This window comes from Oreochromis aureus, linkage group 9 (assembly GCF_013358895.1).
Source record: "Oreochromis aureus strain Israel breed Guangdong linkage group 9, ZZ_aureus, whole genome shotgun sequence".
In the NCBI taxonomy this organism is placed as follows: domain Eukaryota; kingdom Metazoa; phylum Chordata; class Actinopteri; order Cichliformes; family Cichlidae; genus Oreochromis; species Oreochromis aureus.
Genome location: NC_052950.1, coordinates 5487557 through 5506795, shown reverse-complemented (window position 1 = coordinate 5506795; position 19239 = coordinate 5487557). Strand labels below are relative to the sequence as shown.

At 39.3% G+C, this 19239-nt stretch overlaps 1 protein-coding gene across 5 annotated transcripts in view; it reads right to left on the bottom strand.

The window, feature by feature from the left end:
- Positions 1–19239, bottom strand: part of LOC120442037 (E3 ubiquitin-protein ligase HECW1-like) — a 40444-nt gene that overhangs the window by 9146 nt on the left and 12059 nt on the right. For 2 of the 5 annotated variants that reach the window (XR_005614481.1, XM_039617750.1), the window contains exons 2-3: positions 10821–11142; positions 9515–9622 (exon numbers count right to left, since the gene is read on the bottom strand). Coding sequence is in view for 4 of the 5 variants with exons in the window: in XM_039617750.1 (XP_039473684.1) it covers positions 9515–9622; positions 10821–11142 (430 nt within the window). In the remaining variant the exon portion in view is untranslated. Of the gene's footprint in view, positions 1–9514; positions 9623–10820; positions 11143–14091; positions 14151–14833; positions 14892–17607; positions 17709–19239 lie in introns of those variants that run through there. The other 3 variants (XM_039617752.1, XM_039617751.1, XM_039617753.1) reach the window with 3 other exon arrangements.

Genomic DNA, 19239 nt, shown 5'->3' with positions numbered 1-19239 from the left:
AAAGAGAAGGACAAGGCTTGGGTTGTATGTGTGTGTGTTTGGGGGGGGGGGCGCAAGCAGATTAAGGTCATAGTAAAGCTCCATGTTTTTCTGCTCTGTCTCAAACATACTTGATGCTCTGACAAGGAAAGGGGAGCAGCAAGACCACATGCAAGCTTAGTTCATGTTAACTATTCCAGTCGTTTGGCTTCTGAGTAACGTGTGGGAGAGAAAGTATTCGCAAGTGGCTAGAATCTGGAAAATGTACTTAAAATAATTAAACATATGCTGTGACTCTGTAATTGTCTATAACACATACTATCATTAGGTTCTTATGGCTCGTACATTAATAGAAAAGCAGGACTTTACTGTTGTTGATGTTGTTGCTTTTGAGCCAGTTGGTATCCAGCTGCAAACAGGGGATAATTTTCCACATGAATTATTCAGACTACCATCACCATTTCTCTAATGACTGCTTGTTTCTAAAAATACAGAACACGATGAAAAAAGCAGACTCCAAAGAAACCATTACTTACTGGTGTTCGTTTTGTCCAACCAACAATTCAAACCTCAGTTTTTTTTTAGAAATAATTAAAATTAAAATTACTGAGTGACAAAATCCTTAAATTCTCATTTACAGTTTACCATTTCATGTAATTACCAAATCCCTGAATGCTTTTGCAACCTTTATATTATGAAACCAGCTAAAGTGGTCAGCATAAGTGGACATTGTAAGTCTCAGCTTCTGACTGGAGAAGATTTTCAGGGTGACTGAGAGTACTGCTGCTTTTAGGACAGGAAGTAAAACCTGTTGTTGTCACCTGAAACAGGCATTCTGAAAATTCTGAAACTGGGAAAAAGTTGTGATACAAATGACTGCAATGTCTTATTCTCAGCCAATCTTTCTATAATGTAGTACCTATGTTAATGGCTAGTTAAAGCATGGTAGTTCTATGAAACCTGAAATGTTGAAAAAAACATTCAGGTAATGAATGAACTAATGAACACACTGGAACAATTTGAATAATGTTATTCATTCTAAAGATGCCCGAGATTATTATTTCATCCCACTCCACACTGTCAAAATTAAATATTTAGGTATCAATATTTCCCCCAGACTGTCACAGCTTGTTAACCCTAATTACACCCCTCTGGTAAAAATGCTATTCAATTCAAATCACTTTTACTTGTATCACATCAAAATCACAACAACAGTGGCCTCAAGACAAATATCTGTGGCTTAAGAGATGGAACACGTCGTCTACCAATCGAAAGGTCGGTGGTAGGCTTATAGTAAAAGTACTCTGAGTGCTCAGAGTAGGAACATACCAGTCCTTTAACCATAACAAATAACTGCAGAATACAGAAAACAATGAAAAACGGAAGACAACTTGATGATTGCATCCTTGCTTAAGAAAAACACTTCACAACATCCATCCAAAAACACTCTCAAAGAGGTCGTTTTGTGTAGGTTCTCAGTAATCCAAGTCATGGTAGTCTTAAGAGCTTGAAAAGAAGGTGACTGCACTTCTGTGTGTTTTTTAAACACATTTCAACTTTCATCCAAGCAGCTTCTTCAGGTCTAAAACCAAAAGAGTCCCAGGTATTTAAACCCTAGTGTGGGTTCTCCCTTAGGAGGTGGTCACTGACCCACATTCACAGCAAGAGTAAAAGATGGCCTCTTTCACTCCTATTGCAACCCATTTGTCTTCTGTGAACACTGGCAAGCGTTCGCTGAAATGTGAACACTGGCATCCTCGAAAGAGCGACCTTTATCTTTTACCTCGAGGAGGGTTAGTGTATCACTGTTAGGGCTGCCACGATTAGTCGACTAGTCACGATTACGTCGACTATCAAAATCGTCGACGACTAATTTAATAGTCGACACGTCGTTTGAAGCTTTGTAAGATCGCAAAAGACGCAGGAATAAGTAGTAGGATTTAAGAGTGTAATAACGGACTGAAACAGAAGATGGCAGCACTGCATGCACAAGGATGCCAGCTGCTGTTAAACCCCGAAGAAGAAGAAACTGTCCCAGAATTCATAGCGCGACCCATCGCGGCCCTGCTCAGTTTCCAACAATGGCGGCAGCTAGTTAGTTTTAATGTTACTCTTATTATTCTTTCTGGGTCACAAAATAAACGTTTAACATATTTTCAGGCGAGAATGTAGCTGTGTAAACTTAAAATATCTGCTTAGTTTATCAAGACATCACATATTTTCAAAAGCGCTCCGACGTTTTCGGAGATGTCTATTACCCACTAGCTCGATAGCTAGCTGGGGTTGAAGGCTCACTAGAGCCGGCGAGAACACCGGACTCCCGGCAAATCGTTGTCAAACCCACCGCCGTCTTTCGCTACTCAGGTTAAACATGATATATAAGTCAATTAGATAACTTAAAAATGTTATTGTTTGGCTTTTTTCAGTATTTTATTTGTTCCTCGGTTTGGCTGAGATGAAAGTTATAGTTTTTACACAGCTGAATAAACGTCAAGCAGACGACTGATTATCAGAAGTGTGAGATACTCGAGAATATACTCCGGTGTCCTGTTATATTTTAGATCGCAAGGAGCAGACGGCTGCGTTTATTAAACTCCTCCGAAACAATCTGCAAATTTCATTTAAATTCAATAAACTATCATCTTGTCTTTATTTTTAGTTAGCACATACCTTAAACACTTAAAGCTGTAAGATAATAATAGTTATATAAGAGCAGATGCATGCTGGTGCAATAAGCTGTATGTTTTACGTTCAATAGATGCATGATCTGATTAGTCGACTAATCGCAAAAATAATCGGTGACTAGTCGACTATCAAAATAATCGTTTGTGGCAGCCCTAATCACTGTCAAAATAAACATTGAGCGTTTAGAACAAGGTTACACTCAAGAGCAAGAATGCCAGATTAGAAAATACCTAAAAGAGTCAGCAGCAACTCAAAGCTGCTGATCAACAGCAAGCAAGGGCATATACTCTGACTTCCTAACTTTACTTCCTTACTTGATAAGGTGACGTTATTAGCAAAAACTAAATAACTGTACACAGCAGCCATAGCTGTGCTGTGGTTGATTCTGTTTATATTTACGTGTAAAATGATAACTCTGGGAAAAAGTTAAAGCAACAAAAGGTCTCTTACTGTTCAGTCAAACTGTGCACAGCTGCTCTCTGTCACTCTGATAAGCCTTGCTGCACATGAACACAACAGCGAGAGGGAGGGAGGGAAAGAAAGAGAGCTTTTCCTACGTTAGGAAAGCAGCACTTTGTTGCAAAGTGTAAAGATACTGTCTACAGACTTTCTCCATCACCATCCACTACATGAAAAGGCTAAATTGTAAAAGCTGGCAACACTGAGTACCACAGTAATTAAATGTCTGAGTACAGCCCTAATATTAAATCAAAACATTTGTTTGTTTTGTTTTGGGGGGTTTTTATGTCTAAACTAAGCAGTTTTTATATGTGGAAAAATGGCTAACAGGAAGATAAACTACTGGTTATATCAGCTAACATGTTAGCTGTAGCTTAAGGGGCAAAAGCTTGGCTAATACTGTAGCACTTAAAACCCTGGTATACAAAGAAATGTGTTAGTACCAGCGGCACTGTATTTATCTATTTAGTATGGGTATAGCTACAAACATGTAAACTATGTAGTTTGTATTCAATTAGCTGTTTTGGAGGCTTCTCCACGCTGACGAGAATACATTTTGGAGTAAGTTGAACAGATGTCTCAGTTTAACGTAGCATCTTCAGTCATATGAAGCTAAAGTCACAGGAAAAATTGACTTCTACTTCCTGTGTAATAGAGGTTAGTGGGAGTGGAAACACCTACATGACTTCATGGTGATATGGGTATTCTGTGTTATTTGTGTCTCTCTTACTCCTACGCACAATTCCCACATTCCTAAACAGAGTCACTGTACGCCATTTATGAATGTCTGCCTGCGTTTGCTCTCTTGCTGTCATGCTCGCTCTGTCTCTATCTCTCCCTCACTCTGATGATGGGCCTTGTGCCTCGTGTCTCTATAATACCATTACAGTACTAAGTGCCTCACAGGCTCAGTGCACTCTGTCCTTTGTTCATTTAGACTTTATATTTCAAAAGACCTCAATCCAATATCTCCACATTATTTTAAAAACACAATCACAATGCAGTCCAATCAAATGGGCCAGGTTGGTTCATGGCCTAAGGTTTTCAAACAAAAAAACCCCCCAAATAAACAAACAAGAACAATAAGATATTATTCAATACTAAAATCAATTCTGAATTATATATAGAAACTCATTTACAATAGGATCAATACCATTTCAATACCAACTGCACTGTCTTTGTCTCCTCCAGCTGACAGCTGAATATGGTAACTTTAATGTTCCCAACACTGAGCAACACTTTAGGAGGAATTTCAGAGGTCGGTAAATCTCTCCTTTCAAAAACAATGACGTATTAAACAGCTATTATAAATGTTAACCAGGCCAGCAAACGCAATAACATTAGCCATTCAACTATTAGCAATTACCCGATATTAGCCATCTGTTTTCATTAAGGTAGAGGCTAGTGGACTGTGGTTAGATAAAAGATAAATTATTCCTGGATGAATGGGTTGTGGATGGAGCAGATTATGGCCACATGGAGAACCAGGCTGGTTGCAGACTGTACAGCACAGCAGGTGAACTGAGTGTGGAGAACTAAACTGAGCAAGTAAAGAGTTAAATCCAGATTCAGTACTGGTGAGCAGAGCTGAGGATGTAAAGCGTTGGAGACTGATGGAGCAGGGTGAATGATGGATGAGAGATGGATGAGAGGCTACAGTTAGATGTGGACAGGATGATTGTGGTGGGGAGTGGTTGGTGGCTCAGCTGCAGGGCAGGGGGTGGAGGGGAGGGTTTAGGGTGTGGTTTCAGGGGAGGCTGGTCATCACGACTAGAAAGCATCACTAATCTCCCGGGGCCAGAGAAGAAGAGAGGTGGTAGTAGTGAGAGGAAGGAGCTGAAAAGCTGCTGGTGAAAGCACAACAGTACTGAAAAGCACACTGTAAATAAAGACTCCCCTCACACTGCCGAACGCGGGTCAGTCCTGCTACAATCATGAACTTTAACTTTTTTGTTGGAGCCAACACTGACGTCAGCTTTAAAATGCAGGCAGCGACCGGTGAGTGCATTTTTTTGTTAGCATAACTAATACCACATTGTTCCATAATGCTCTTCTTCTACATTCGATTATTTAGATGTGTTAGGGTAGAGCAGCACAATAACTATTTTTATTAGTAGTTTCTTGAATATATTTTAACTTCTCAATCTGTAATCAAATGACCTAAACCATTTTCTAAAATGAATAATGATAATAATTTAATGTTAAATACTAATTTTGTATTTACTAGTTAGTTAACATATCAAGATATGACTTGTTACTTGTGCTGTTGCAGAATGGGGTCAAAATGAACTGAATCATTTCTTTAATAGGTTTGATTCAGCCATGAGGCAGTCTCCAACATCGGCTGCAGACTCACCCACCCCCACTGTTGCTGTTCCACCTCTGACACCTCAGACACTTCACACCTCCTCTATTCACCCTGCTCACTCCTCCCCACCCCCAACATCAGCATCCAATACACAATCAACACAAGGCTCCATCCGGTCTCTCTCAACCACCCAGGTTAGGAGGGAACTGAGGAGGATTAATGGCAAGAAGGCAGTGGGCCCAGATGGCATCAGCTCGAGGGTCGTCAGGTCCTGCGCGGACCAACTGTGTGGGGTGATGGAGCACCTCTTCAACCTGAGCCTGAGGCTGGGAAGAGTCCCACAGCTCTGGAAAACCTCCTGTGTTGTTCCAGTGCCAAAGACTTCACGCCCCAAGGACCTCAACAGCTACAGGCCGGTGGCTCTGACATCCCACCTGATGAAGACCCTGGAGCGGCTGGTCCTGGCTCAGCTTCGGCGCCTGGTGAGCTCATCACTGGACCCACTTCAGTTTGCCTACCAGCCTGGCATTGGAGCGGATGATGCCGTCATTCACCTCCTACATCGTTCCCTCGCGCACCTGGAGACCGCTGGGAGTACTGTGAGAATCATGTTCTTTGATTTCTCCAGTGCCTTCAACACTATTCTTCCCTCGGTTCTGAAGGACAAGCTGGAGAACTCTGGAGTGGACCATCACCTCACTACCTAGATTTTGGACTACCTCACCGACCGACCACAGTATGTGAGGACTCAGGGCTGTGTGTCGGACAGGGTCGCTCTGCAGTGCGGGGCCCCACAGGGAACGGTTCTGGCTCCGTTCCTCTTCACCATCTACACTGCAGACTTCTCCCACAACTCCACCCAGTGCTTCCTGCAGAAGTTCTCTGATGACTCTGCAATAGTCGACCTCATCACTGATGGGGACGACAAGGAGTACAGAGGACTGACTCAGGACTTTGTGGACTGGTGCCAGCTGAACTACCTCCAGATCAATGCCAGTAAAACCAAGGAGCTGGTGGTAGACTTCCGCAGGCACAAGCATCCTCCACTGCAACCACTGAACATCCAAGGTATGGACATCGAGGCTGTGGACAGCTACAGGTACCTTGGTGTTCATCTGAACAACAAACTGGACTGGACTCATAACTCAGACGCCCTCTACAGGAAAGGGCAGAGCAGGCTGTACCTGCTGCGGAGACTCAGGTCATTTGGAGTGGAGGGCCCACTCCTGAAGACCTTCTATGACTCTGTGGTGGCCTCAGCCATCTTCTATGGTGTGGTCTGCTGGGGCGGCAGGATCTCTGCTGGGGACAGGAAGAGACTGAACAGGCTGATCCGAAGGGCCAGCTCTGTTCTAGGATGCCCTCTGGACCCAGTGGAGGTGGTGAGTGACAGGAGAATGGCGGCTAAGCTGTCATCCCTGTTGGACAACATCTCCCACCCCATGCATGAGACTGTGACAGCACTGAGCAGCTCCTTCAGTGGGAGACTGCGGCACCCACGGTGTGGGACGGAGAGATTTCGCAGGTCTTTCCTCCCCACTGCTGTCAGACTCCACAATAAAGACTTGCAGCTGATCAAACACACAAACCCACACATGTGCAATAAGACTGCTATATGTGCAATTCTTCTTCTGACGAAGTTGTATTTTTGTATTTTCCTACTCAGTTGTATATAGTATTTGTATTTCCATTTTATTCTATTGTATATATTATTCTATTCTATTTTATTCTATTGTATATGGTATTTTATTTTATTTTATTTTATTGCTTTCCAGTGTTTTCTAATTTCTGCTACATAACTTTGCACTTTGCTGTAACAAAACAAATTTCCCACCTGTGGGACTAATAAAGGTCATCTTATCTTATCTTATCTTATCTTATCTTATCTTCCCCATGTTACTGAAAATGGTATTGAGTATTTAGTATTTTCCTTTGTATCTGTATTTACTTTAAAACTCGAGTATCATGACAACATTAACCAGTGCTCCTTTTTTGTTTGTGTTTCCTTTGTAATTAACTATATTTCATTATCATAAGGTGGAGTGGTAGCAACATTGGATTTCTCTGAGCTATAAAATTAGGAACCAGTTATTCTCCTCAGCTAGATACCAGATGTTACATTTAAGCTGCGACTTCTGAAAAAATAAAAAAAAGAAGCTCTTCAGCACCTACATTATATAAATATATTATTAACTGTTCTTATTATTTCCAAAGAACAGCTCAGGCACAAATTCAATCTAATAGAAAATGATATATGGATATAAGAATATAAAGCCACTTAAAACAGTATTGGTCCAAACTGACATAAACTACAGCACAGTGATCCTGCCACTGATTTTCAGGTATACTGTGCTGTGAGGTATTATCACCATATTACTCAGCATTTATGCTGAAACTATGGATGAGCAAAACAGGCTCAAAATTATATTATGATACTTCAAAGACATTTGTGATAATGATATTTATGAATGTAGAAAGAAAAAACACACACACAACATTTTACTGGTGACTGCAGCTTGCAGGCAAACAGACTGACGCGGTTTGAGGCTGGTAACGGCTCTGGTTGAGCCATAACTCAAGCTTGTAAAATCAAGTTAAAACTGGCAGTTAACTTCCAATTCACACACAGTATAGCTGTCACTTGAGAACGCACCATGTCAGAAACAAAAGAATTGTTCATCCTCAGAAAGCAGGGGATGGATATACAAAGTTATCACAGATTTCCAAGTGTCAAGAACTGGAGTGTGAAGTAAAAAAGGAATTCAAAGAGAGCCACACAGTAAAGAACAAGCCTGCCAGAGGTAGGAAACAAAAGATTTTAAAGACCCTGGATTTGGATTTCAGTACAGCAAACAAACATGATATTACTAAATATCATTAACAGGCTAAATGAACTTCTGTATATTGTTTAGGTGAGTGAAATAAATTAGCAAACAAACCAACAAACTAAATAATTTTACTACAGAAATTTAAGCAATCTGTTGGTAATAATGGTGCCACTCTGCGTGGTTTGAATTATATATATCTAGACTCCAATTTGTCCATGTAAATGGTCTTCCTAACTCACTAAGGTTAATTATGGAGTTCCACAAGGTTCCATGCTAGAACCACTTCTATTTAGATTACACGCTGTTTTTCAGGCTTCCCTTCGAGCTGCGTATTATCTGCATAGCAATGAAAATGTGTGCTCTCCCTCCACATGACACATACTAAGAAATTCCTGCAGTTTAACAGCAGAAATGTCTTAAAAGCTTAAAGGCCAGATGACTTCGGCCTTCAGTGACACTGTGAGGACTCCTGAAATCATTTTTGACTAGGATACGTCCTTCAGTGTTGACGTAAAGACGTAAAGGCCTGACCTCCCATTTTCTGCTTCTAAATTCAGATAAAACTCAGGTTATTCTACTTGGCCCTTAAATTCTCAGAAATATGGCATCGAACCAGATGCTTACTCTGGATGGCATTACCTTGGCCTCCAGTAACACAGTGAGAAATCTTGGGGCCATTTTTGACCAAACTATGTCCTTCAGTGCACATATTAAACAAATATATGGGACTGCTTTCTTGCATTGGCACAATAGCTCTAAAATTAGAAACATTCTGTCTCAGAGTGATGGAGAAAAACTAGTTCATGCATTTATTACTTCTAGGCTTGACTACTCCAACTCATTATTATCAGGTTATCCTAACAACCCCTTGAAAAGTCCTTCAGCTGATCCAAATTGCTTAAAGGCCTCCTTTACCACCATGTAAACACATCACTACTTTCCATCCACTGTTTCCTCTTCCTGTCATATGGAGCAGGTGGTTGAGTCGTGCTTGTTTGAGATATTTGTTTTCATTTGGGTCACAAGTCACCAGCTGCTAATATCATCTTGATTGTAGTTTAACACTAAAGTTTTACGTTTTTGACACGACTGACTGCATATGTGCACAATTCCCCCCAAAAATCCAATATAATGTGAGTGACGTGGAATAGTTTGTTTTACTTTATATTATAAGCTGTTTGTGAAAGACATTCACATTTTTTTAGGGACAAAGTGTTCCCTATATTAATAAAAAAAAACATTTTTTATTACTCACGATCACTGAAGTGAGAGCTAGAATCAATTTTCCAGACTATTTGTCCTTTGTGAGATCCATTGATGCCTCGGTTCTTGTAGTCCAGAAAGTTCTCAGATAACGTCTCATCTGGAAAGAGAGATGAATGAGAGCTCAAACCATACTGCATGTCCAAGCTTCTAAATTTCTTTCTGTAATGTATTGGCAACAAAATAAAATGATAGCTGAAACTACTGGTACTGGACAAGTGGAAATTCTTTGCTTTGAGAGAAAGTAAACTCTGTCACTTCTATGGTTTTACATATCAGGACATGATTATTTGGCTCTTAGCACATCTGAAAATTAAATAAGTGCTTTATGTATGAATGTATCAGTCTGTTGTATCGTTGTGGAGAAATGTTGGCCCACTATTGATTTTAAACAATGCTTAAGTAGTTTTAGGTTTTTGATCGTTCGCTTACGTACGGCTCTCTCGTGGTCTTACCACATCATTTTAATCACACCACCATGTCCACCACGAACTCTTCTGTGTACCAGAAGGTTTCCAAAAGTGTTACTTTATTTAAGTTACAGCCCGCTAAAGGTGGTTATACAAGGTACTGAATCATAGGGTATAAATAATTTTTCACTCACTGCTTCTAAATTTGGCTTAGTGTTTGTTAAATGAATAATTTATGATATAATAATATAACAATTATTTCTTCTAACATAATAGCTCATGTGCTGTTGCTCATCTCAGGTTGTATTTACTTCATTTTAAAACCTGCTAAGGCCTGATATGTAAAACCTTAGAATTAACTGGGTGTACTTTGTTTTTAATGTGACTGTATGTTTGCAGATATTTCCTATCTAGAACAGACTACCTGATGCATGACATACCTGCTTGAATGAAAATCTATATCACAGACTTCAGAGCTATCAGCTTTTTCAGAGAAGAGCACTGAAGTTACATTGTTGCTTTGTGTCTTAAAGCTTCATTAGCAAGCCTACATGTTACCTTTAGTCAAACAATAACATAAATGCATACAGAAAAGTAAGTAAGGTAAATGACTACAAGTGGTTTGTGCATGCTGTAATATCCAATTTCTAACTAACCCCTTGTGCTGTCTATTTACACACATCTTTGATTTATTTTCCACCTCTGGAATGTATGCTGCCATTTTTAAACAAAGAAAAATGGCACTAAAATCATGATGTGATAACCATCACAGCAGAGGACAGCAAACCAGAGTAGCATACTGTACAAAAACAAATACGATTTTTTTAACACAACTTTCAGAGTCAATATATTTAAAACTCTAAAAACTCAAAGCATGTGACATCTTACCAACTAAATACATCCCAATCCAGTCTCCAGCATCCACTTCTTCCTTGATGTCCCATGTGATCACCAGGTCTTCGGACTGGCCTATGGTGTAGTGGGAAGAGCTGATGGTAAGAGTGGAACGTGCATCTGGAGAGACCAGATCAGTGTCGCTGGTGGAGCGTGACAGTCCCAACATAAAAGCATCCTGGTTCAGGCCATTGACAGCAAAGGACTCAGGGCCATAGCTGTGCCGAACCGCATCCTTACAGCGCTGGCGGGTCTGGCTGCTGCGAGTTGGGGATGCCATAGCCGCCAAGCCCAGGAACCGATTTTGGTACAAGTTCTGCAACGACATACACAGAAAGAAGCTTTTAGCAGAATCAAAGCTACAAAAACACAAAGTACCTACAGTGGTTGAAAATTTGTGGCTGCTTTAAAATGTAAAAGTGCATTTATTTGATACAAATTTATTTGATCGGCTTTTATAAAAAAAAAAAAAAAATAGAAATAGAAATCTGTCAAAAACTTGTTTAAAACAAAGTGACGTTTTTATACACATTTTGATCACTATGGTGGTCAGTGCTCTCTCTTATGCTGCTGTGTGTTGGGAGTGCAGCTTGGTGGACACCAAAACAAAAAATATCCTCAATATCAACTCGATCACACAGCTACAATGCAATGATAACGCGCTGATAACAGAAAACGGTCATGTATTTTAATGTTGTCTGATGACTGACGTCAAACACAGATCTTCTTCCAGCTAGAAGCAGAGCAGCTTGTGTTTGCTAACACAGCAATATTCTGTTAATCGTTTAGCAGATTGTTTTTTAACTGTGACCAACAGCTGAAATGCAAGCTACTAAATCAGTGTTAAATCAGCCTGCCAATCATCCTGTGCCACTGTAGGGACGCACCACTGCCTCTGTTCTTCTAATCTGACACTTCCAATCCAAAAAACAATCATGGAATTTACCTTATTATTATGTGTGTATAGTCTGTGCTTTATCTCTTAGTTTTAGTAAGTCTTTGTGCCCTAAGTTAATATGCAGATTTTTTAGTGCCCAAAGTTACCCCTTGTACATGATGTGTCTGCTTGTGGGTCCCATTTGAACACTGATACAGTGAGCCAGTTAGATGATGACACAGTTTTTGTAATTCTGTCTCTGTACTGAAGTTCAAACTTTTTCAAGTTTTTAACAAAAGCATGGCATTCAATTCAATTCAATTCAATTTTATTTATATAGCGCAACAACAGTCACAATCACAACAACAGTCGCCTCAAGGCGCTTTATATTGTACAGCAGATCCTACAATAATGGATACCATTATTGTAGGATCACAGTAGAAATTACAGCCATTCTGAAACATATAACCATATTTTCAGAGTCTCAACAGGAATTGGTCAACTGATGTACAAGCTGTTTCATGGTCAGTTCTGTTAGGTCTCTGCCTATTATTCCTTGGCAGCCACACAAATAAAATATATGTAGGGCACTCTGAATGTTCAACTTGGATGTGTCAGTTTTTCACTGAGGCCATCAATAGGCTGAAAAAACAAAAATAAACCTATCATAGAGAAAGCTCAAACTGGCCAGTGCTTTCTTTCTGTTATATCACTTACATCCAGCAACACCAAAAGGCCTGGAAGTCTCAGAACAGAACTTATGTGGACGATACCAGAATTCTTTTCTTGATTAAGAAAAATAACTTGATGTCCAAAGTGTACAATCAAGAGACAGAGAGGGTTACAAGAATGGCAAACCACTAGTTACCCTTGGCAACTGGAAGAGCCTGCAAAGTTCTACAAAAAACTAACTTGTGCCAGAATGATGGGAAGAAAACAGTATGGAGGAGGAAAGGCACAACTCATCTTAAGCATACCATGACATGATCTGAAACATTTAAGTTTGACAGACTGTACATTCACTTGCAACTTTTAATAAGTGGTGCTGAAGGTTCTATGATGTCTTTTATATTTGTGAAAGCCAAGGCCTATTAACTTTTTGTTAGTATGATTAACTAGAACTTTGCCAGCATAAAAAGGATTTGTTTGACAGCACTTACTGTCAATACAACGGGAAAGTCCAAGGAACTCAGTGAAGAGCTACGAATGAGGATTGCAGATTTACACAAGTTGTGAATGTCTCTTAGAGCCATTTCTAAGCAACTCGAGATTCCAAGATCATCAGTTCAAACAACTGTATGAGAGTACAAGTTATTTGGATGTGTCGCTGCTTTGCCAAAGTCTGCAAGATGACCCTCAGATCAGTTAGGGTGTTCAGGAACAACTCAGGTCAACTGACATGAACTTAAAACTGCTGCAACACTAGTCTCACTGTTGACAGTGAAGCCAGTTTTACATTATTACGAACAGAGGGTGCCGACCAAAAAAACCACCTGCTCCAAAATGTTCAAATTGATCCAAATGTTTGTCCAATCCATTGTCTAATTTTTTGGAATGGACAAAGCAAGCAAACATTAAGCTTCTGGAATGGGCTTCTTCTCACCTCTATTAGGGGTGTTCGATATAACGATATATATCGGATGACGATATGAAAACGTCTATCGTTTTCCTATTACCCTATTGTTTGTTTCGTGGTGTCGCAAAATAAACTGTTTACGGCAATATTTTTTCATTGTTTTGATGGTCATTGTAGTTGCTATATTAATTTCTTAAAGTTCTCTCTTTGTCTTATATTTAAAATAACCACACTACGGACGGACAGGTGACTGTTTTCAGGCGTTGCCGTTAGCAACAACGGCGGTAAACCCAGCCGCCGTCCGCTTGTTTATTTTCCACATAAACCTTTCACAATAAAGCTGTAGATCCTGTTGAGATTTTTCAAAATAAACTGAAATGATGACAAACAGAAGGACCAGTCAAAACAATACGAGGACCTCATTTCTAAACGAGGGGCTAGCATGGACATGGTTTGGTTATGAAAAGTCTGACACGGCCCAGAAAACTGTACTATGCAAATTATGCAGGAAACCGGTCCCCACCCCAGACTCAAACACGACAAACCTCTTCTACCACCTACGCAAGGATCACGTGAACGAGTAATCAAAGAGAGTTTAGGGAGGAGAAGCAAAAAAAGAGGTGTGCTCAAAATAAACCTTAGACTCAAACATTAGAACAGGCCTTTCCCCGCAGCACGTCATGTAATAAATACTCACAAAGAAAATGGCCATTACAAACTTATATCTAAAAATATATAGTTTCATGCATTGGTCAAAACACTCGACTTGCAGTACAGGTAAAAGCCAGAAAAATAAATCAAATGAACTCTACCAGTTTGAAAAACTGCCTTTACGGGACTCCAGGTGAGACCATAGGATGCTTTGACACTGCTAACGTCAGCGGATACAGCCCAAGGTTCAAAAGATGACAAAATTGTTGAGAAATTTGGGAATTGATTATTTAAAGTTCAGGAAAGAAGCAGAGCAGTATGTACTGACTAAAGTAACTGACCTTGATTACAACTCACTGCCCACTCTATCGAGACAGTACTGTACTTCATGTGAACAAAGGTGTACCGTTTAAAGAATAAGCGGACCAAAATTAGGTGTCAGTTTTGTTTATGTTCTCCTTTGTTTGCATTTGAATGTTTCTTCCCAATAACTGAAAACAGTTTGTTTGTATACAAAAAACTGATGCAATGTAGAGGTAGTTTTTTTTTCTTGTACTATGACTACTTTATTTCTTTGGAACTGACCAAAGTTTTAAGTTTTCAATTTGTGAGTGTTCTTCTGTAACACTTTAAGCTGTGTATCATATATAGCTATGGTATTTATTTAAAATACAGTTGTGGAGTTTTTACAGTTTACAAATAAGATTTTTTTTTATCATCCACCCAATATGTGTGTGTGTGTGTGTGTGTGTGTGTGTGTGTGTGTGTGTGTGTGTGTGTGTGTGTGTGTGTAAAATTTGCAGCAGCTTTTAATATTCCTTTCATAAATGCACAACAGAAGCTGGGTGGAGGTACACATACAAAGAAGCTGGAGAGTGATTGCAGGAAGGAGGGGGCACTGACCTTGAAACTACAGAGCTGCATCAGCATAATGACCAGTCAACCCAAAGCAGACCAAAACCTGAAGGAAGTGGGAGGAGAACGGTGGGGTGTTACAAACCACAGAAAAAAAAGCAGAAGCAGTGAATGCAGAGGAGAAAGTGAAGTAGGGTGTTAGAGGGGGGGAAACATCATCATCATCATCTTTTCATACTTCATCTTTATCAGATAAAAATATGAATACTTCAAGAAAAGAAGCACAGATGGAGAAACAAGTGGAAACAGAGACATGGAGAACAAACAAATATAGCACAGATAGAACAGACATATAGACTCAAGACAGTTACAACACATACAACAAAAATCACTTTTCATGTGCATCTGCAGATGTTCACATGGTCAGTGTTCCTGCAGTGGAGAAGCAAGCCTACAAATATTAACAAGAAGTCTCTGAATGTTGTTTTCTGTGAATTCACTGGAATGAAATCAGACGCTAGTAGATATCACAACCTGAAAATATGAAACTTCAATAAAAAATAAATATGAGTAAAAAAATAGATAAGATGAAGACTAACTATTATGGGATGACTGGGCAGTAAATTGAATTTTTAAAATGATATTGCTAAACTTTATATAGGGTGAGACAGAGTTGTTTATACTGACATACTATGGAGCTGTGTCACTCTACGTAACCAAGGGTTAACGGACTAGCAAAAAAGTACCACGGACCCTCGCTCTCCACACAGCCCCAGGCCTACTATCACTGTGTTATATAAGCAAACAGCCACCCTGGCTCATAAAATGTCCCGAGGCACTGAGGGAAACACAGCATTAGTGTTACAATATACACAATGTCTTGCAGTTTCAAGAAATACTTAGCATTACTTCCACATTTGGGGCAACAGCCGAAAAAGTGTTGATTTATAGAGGCTAAACACTAAGAAAATGCTCTCTTCAAGGCTGAACAAATGAGCATATGTAAGTTTTCTGAGATGTGCTATATCGAAGCAAAGTCTCTGTCCTGGTCCAAGTTCTGGACTATTTTGTTAGGTTTTTTTTTACCTCTGCTATGGAAGTTACGATTTTGGTTGGGATTTTCCATAAATGTCTGTCTGTAAAGATGAAAACACAGAAAGTTTAGAAAGAAAACATTGTAGATTGGGCTCAACAATCCATTAAAATGTAAACATAATTTCCTCTGGGATTAAAAAAGTATTCTGATTAAGAAATTTGGCTTACATCCACCGCAGTTTTCAAGGACTGCGGCCTACAACCAACCAAGTCTTAATGACTTGGTTGGTTGTAGGACTAGCCTTACTCAGGCCAGATACACATGGAGACACAACCAGGTCCTCAGGTGTCTAGCCGAGACAGTTGAGTGCAAAAGAAAATCCAGTCCATTCTAAATATCATGATATGTTATTCTGACTTTGTTATGTACATTAGAGTAACAGGTTCGAACCATTTAAAAACATAACAATTTGAATACATGCGCACTGTTCTGAATAAATATAAATTTTGAGGGTGAAATACTGTTTTTAAAATTTGATATTTATTATTAAACATTTTCACCTTAATAAAAAATGTATTTAAAAAAAATAATTGTACTGAAATTTATGTCAAATATATTAAAATTGGTTTCAACAGGGCAAATAACACCTTGCACTCATTTCCACTATGTGAGTGCTTCTTGTTGAGTTCAGCATTACTATTAATTACACTCTGCCTATGGTCAGTGTACAGTCCAGGTTTTCTTTATTTCTATAACCATTATTCTTATGATTTAAGGTCCATGTTTGCCTTTGACCTCAGCTGTTTTAAATTGAGGATCTTTGGGTATTATCTCTTTAAGATTATTAGTTTTTAGTTTCTTGTTACTTTATATTGTGGCATCTGTTAGTATTTGGTTATTTGTCCTTCCATATATTTGAGTCTATTTAAGCTTCCCCAGTATCCTTGTGTTTCTTGTCTAGTATTCGTCTTTGTTTTAAGTGTTTCTGTCATGTTACTCTTACACTCTTTTGCCTTATTTTTAGTTTACCCCCCAATGTCTCCTTTTCAGATTTAGTTCAGGTGTGTGTAGGTCCCCAGGTGTCTCCACCTAAGGCCCACCCTAAACTGATGGCAATAATTTATGAAATAAACAATCAGATGTGACACCAGCTATGAAACCATAAACTAATCAGCAAAGTATTTGCGTAGGTGACAGGTTATTTTCCCATTGACTTATACACAACCAAACTTTATTTTGCAAGCACAAGAGCTGCCTCCCTGCAGGTTTGCAAAATGTCTGCATTCGCACAAGCACACCCAGCAGAGCCCCTTAAAAGGCGAATGAATCCAATTAAACCATGTCCTCTTCCTGCCCTACGATAGAACTTCGCCAATCAAGTACCACAGACTAAACCCCAACATGTAATTAGGAACAATTCAACCCTCACCCTAAAGTATTTCAGTGCTTCTGTGTCTATATTAGCCCAACAAAAGCTCAGAAGATAGCCATGCAATGGCATATCATTTTATGTTAATTAGTCTAATTTCAGTAACTCTCCAAAATCGGTCTTGAATTTTGCCTCTAAGTCTGAAGACAATGTCACGGTCATAAAGGCAGGACCATGCTTGTCATTTTTCAGCATTCACAGGATTTTTCACTGTGAGTTCAGCCCCTAGTTCCACGGTAACATTCTCACTTAGCTAGAGGAGGAAACTTACAGCAAATAATCAGAGCTGGTGTTGGCAAGCAGGAAAAACATCACATAGGCACTTTTTTTTGGAACACCAACATAAACTTTGCTCACCAGCTGGACTACTTGCCAGATTTGCCTCCCTGCAACTTTGTCCACTTGCCAAAAATGAAAAGCAAGTTGAAGGATTACTGTCTGGCCAGACTGCAGAGTATCTATGAGAAGCACAAAACCAAGAGATGTAACAGGACTACTACAGACTGACCTACTACAGAAAAAGCAGCTATGCTAAAAACGGCCCACAGGTTAAAGAATGGGAGACTGAAAAAAATTTGAATGAGACAGAATATGATTGAGCCCGCAGCAACAGTTTAATTTGCTTCCATTAATCAGGATAAACAACAAATCTTTAAATGCACTTTTTCTATTTCTGTGACTAAACACAATACAGTCTATGTTTAAGTTTATGTACTCAAAGACAGTCTGACATCTGCGACTGGAGAGTCAGCTCATATCTGCACGTCAATGTGAATGAAACAATGATCAATATTACATCCCAACACACTGATACCTTATGTTCATATTTTCTTACTCACCCTTCTATTTTCTAACAGACTGACTAACAGTTAAAGATACACAGAGTACACACTCACTGAGTACACATGCATCAAAAACAATGCTCATGTGTGACACACATATGCAAATAAGAGAGAAGACAAAAACTATACAGTCACATTCAAATCCCTACAGTGCTCATTAGTTTCATAGCTACACATTAGTACAGTGCCATAGCTTGCTACACTAAGGCAAAACTCTCCTAGGAAATGTCCCCACTTGTACTTCCTGCTTATTCGTACATTTGCACAATTAACTGGTATAATCACATTCAAAATGACTTTTATTCAGTCCAGTATGGGTGAGATTTGGAAGCCTCTACTGTGATAGCACTACAACAGAGATCTCCCTGACCAATATAAGCACATGAGAGTAACATGGACTTTACATAATGATTTTCATGAACAAGTTTCATGAGTTTCATGAACAAGGTATTGCAGAACACAGTGTACTAAAGAACTAGTATTAATCTGAGTGACCTGACTATCATCAGGAATGCGGTCACTTAGTAGTCTTCGCTTCATCTCACAGCTGGCCATTGGCTATGGTTAGGATTGGATTTTGTTTTAGGCTCATAATAAATAGTCACGTTCGAATGAAGTTTCATTCATACAATCATTTATTCTGTCAGCACAGCTTGTGACACTAACTTAACCCAAACCCATTGATTTAGTAACAGCGCTAAGTTGACCCCCGCTGGAGCTTTTATTTTTTAAACTAAGACTGGAGCCATTTGCTAATGTACCCGTCGATCCTATTGGTCCCTGTAAATAATGTACTGTAGATCTAAAAACAGAATCAAAACAAATTGCTAAAACAACTTAATACAAAGTAACAATCCACTCAATTCTGAATCAGAAACATGACCTGAGCTCTTGGTAAAACCTAATAACAAACCGAATATCAATACTTCTATTTGTACTTTAAACAGATCCGGAGCAGATTGCTGATGCAGTGAAGTCTTGGGCTATACCATCAATGCAGAGCTCTAATGGTTTTCCCAGCAATCTCAAGCAGTTGCTGGGGAAAAGGACATTCTGAACTCTGTTTAAAAGGCTTAACCCTAGAACACTATCGCTATAAATAGTAACACAATCACTAATGCCGGGTGATTTTTACCCGATATAATAT